This window comes from Nyctereutes procyonoides, unplaced genomic scaffold (genome assembly GCF_905146905.1).
Source record: "Nyctereutes procyonoides isolate TBG_1078 unplaced genomic scaffold, NYPRO_anot_genome, whole genome shotgun sequence".
NCBI lineage: Eukaryota > Metazoa > Chordata > Mammalia > Carnivora > Canidae > Nyctereutes > Nyctereutes procyonoides.
The window spans coordinates 35,284,428-35,286,663 of record NW_026575120.1 but is presented as its reverse complement, the minus strand read 5'-3'; the positions used below and the strand labels follow the sequence as shown (position 1 = coordinate 35,286,663).

The 2,236-nt window shown below is 39.8% G+C and overlaps 1 gene segment (V, D, J or C); it reads right to left on the bottom strand.

Annotated features, from left to right (window-relative positions):
• Positions 1-818: 818 nt before the first annotated feature.
• LOC129515760 (T cell receptor beta variable 25-1-like) lies at positions 819-1,313 on the bottom strand. The segment is given in 2 exon segments: positions 819-1,147; positions 1,265-1,313. Coding segments are annotated over 2 exon segments (378 nt in total).
• Positions 1,314-2,236: the final 923 nt, after the last annotated feature.

The following is a 2,236-nucleotide window of genomic DNA, read 5'->3' as shown; positions in this document are numbered from 1 at the left end:
AAAACAAAACAGTATCAACCAAGTTGACCTAACTGATGGTTTTAGAATACTGTACTCAAAACCACAAAATATGCATTGCTTTCAAGAATATATAGAATATTTTCTAGTATAGACCACATATTATGCCATAAAACTATCTCAGCATATATAGAAGTATTGAGAAAACAGTTCTGATCAAACTATTTAGAAATAAACAACAGAAAGAAATTTGGGAAATGCCCCAATACTTGTAAATTTGACAACATACTCTTAAATGAATCATGGATTACATAGATTACTGAAGAAATCTCAAGGATAGTTATATTTTTAATTGAATGAAGGCTGAAATATATTAAATCATGGAATGCAATAGGAACTACAGGGATACTTATAGCTTTAAATGACTACTTTAGAGAAAAAAACAAAGGCCTGCATTATAATCTACATTTCTACCTTAAGAAACTGTAAAGAGAAGCTGAAAGTAAACAAAAAAAGAAGAAAGAAGAAATCATAAAGATCAAATTTGGAGTCAACCAAATAGAAAACAGAAAAACGATGAGAAAATCCATGGAACTAAAAGTTGGTTACTTGAAACAATCCACAGAATCGATGAACCCCTAGTTAGACTCAACAAAGATGCAGGAGAGAAGTCAGTTTCTGATTGTGGACTGGGCCATTTCCCAGCTTGGTAGAGACTGGCCCAGGGTCAACTCTCCACCCAGATGGTTGGACAGATCACACTGCCTTCTCAGGGCTGAGGAGTCTGGGAAGATTTGCAGTGGCTTTTGTAGTTTCAGATGACATTGGGTGGGGCTTCCTCACCTTTGTGACTATCCTTTTTATGCAGGCTGTAGGTGCCTGTGTAGCACTGTGTATTCACTGCTGGCACAGAGGTACAGGGATGTCTGTGAGAGGCTGGTAGACTCTAGGGTTAGGGAGAAAAGCTCTTTCCTTAATCTGGAGACAGTTGATCCAGAGGAGAGCTCTGCTTTCTCTGTGGTATTAACACCATATGAATAATGGAGCAGCTGTAGTGCCTTTCCTGGGTCTTGTCGATACCAGTACATGTTGTCATAGCCCAGAGTTTGAGAACATTCCAGGGTAATCTTCTTTCCTGTCCCTGAAATACAGTGTCTTGGGGTCTGGGAGACACTACCATCCATGAGGCCTGAGAAAAGGAGACAAAAGTTAGCAACAGAGACCTTGATGCTGGAACCAGGTACAAAACCAGAACAAGGGAAAATATTCCTTTTTAATTTTAGAGAAATCAATGTCTATGACTTACCTGTCTCCAGAAGGAAAAGGGACACATAGTAGAGGAGTCTGAAAGCCATGGCACAGCTGAGTCAGAAAGGTGTCTCCCAGTTCTGGGGAAGTGGGCTGGGCTCTTGATGAAGTCATTGTGTGACAACACAGTCCCTGCAAACTATCTGGGCCCCACAGCCATCCTAGTATAGAGCAGTGTCATCTAGATCCCTCTACCCATCAAAGAACTAATATTTTTGGTTACTTCTCTCATCCAAAGTAGGCTACATGCTTTGCTTATTTGTCTTAACTCAAGTCTCTAACATTTTTGCAAAACATTAAATTGCAGCTGTTCTGCAAGCTATGAAAGTGATGGCTGCAGAGGTTTGAAAGGCTGTAATAGGAAGTTTGACCTACTTGGGAAAGTCAGGAATGGAAGTGATGTTGGATGTGATGTTCTGAAGGATGAATCAGAATTAATTCCTCTGCAAAACTGCAAAAGAAGAGCTCAGAAAGGAGGTCCCAGTGAACAGGGTGGCTCAATCAGATAGGCACGAGAGACCACATTGGGAGGTTTACAAAGAAGGAACCCATTTAGGTAACACATGTGAAGGGCTTAGGGCAGTAACTGACATTTGCTGAGTTCTCAGAAATTTATTGTTCTAATTGTATAATTACACCACTTTCTCAGTCTGATTTCTCATCCACTCAGGGTTCGGATTTCACTAACTTTATGAATTGAGGCTCCTTTATATTAAGTTCATTTTCTCTTAACTGCACCATGTATCATGACATAATAGAAAATTCAGACCTATAATTTTTTCCAATACATGCTTTGGTAACGTTGACTAAAATATTTTGGGTGATGCTACAGTAAATTACCTCCAAGCCAAGCACCATTCTCTCTCCTCTCTTCTCCTCAACAGAAAAGTCTTTAGCTTTAGTCACGAGTTACAAAGATAAATCCTGAGATCCCTTCCCCCTCCATCAGCTCCCTTTGCCCTAGTTCATT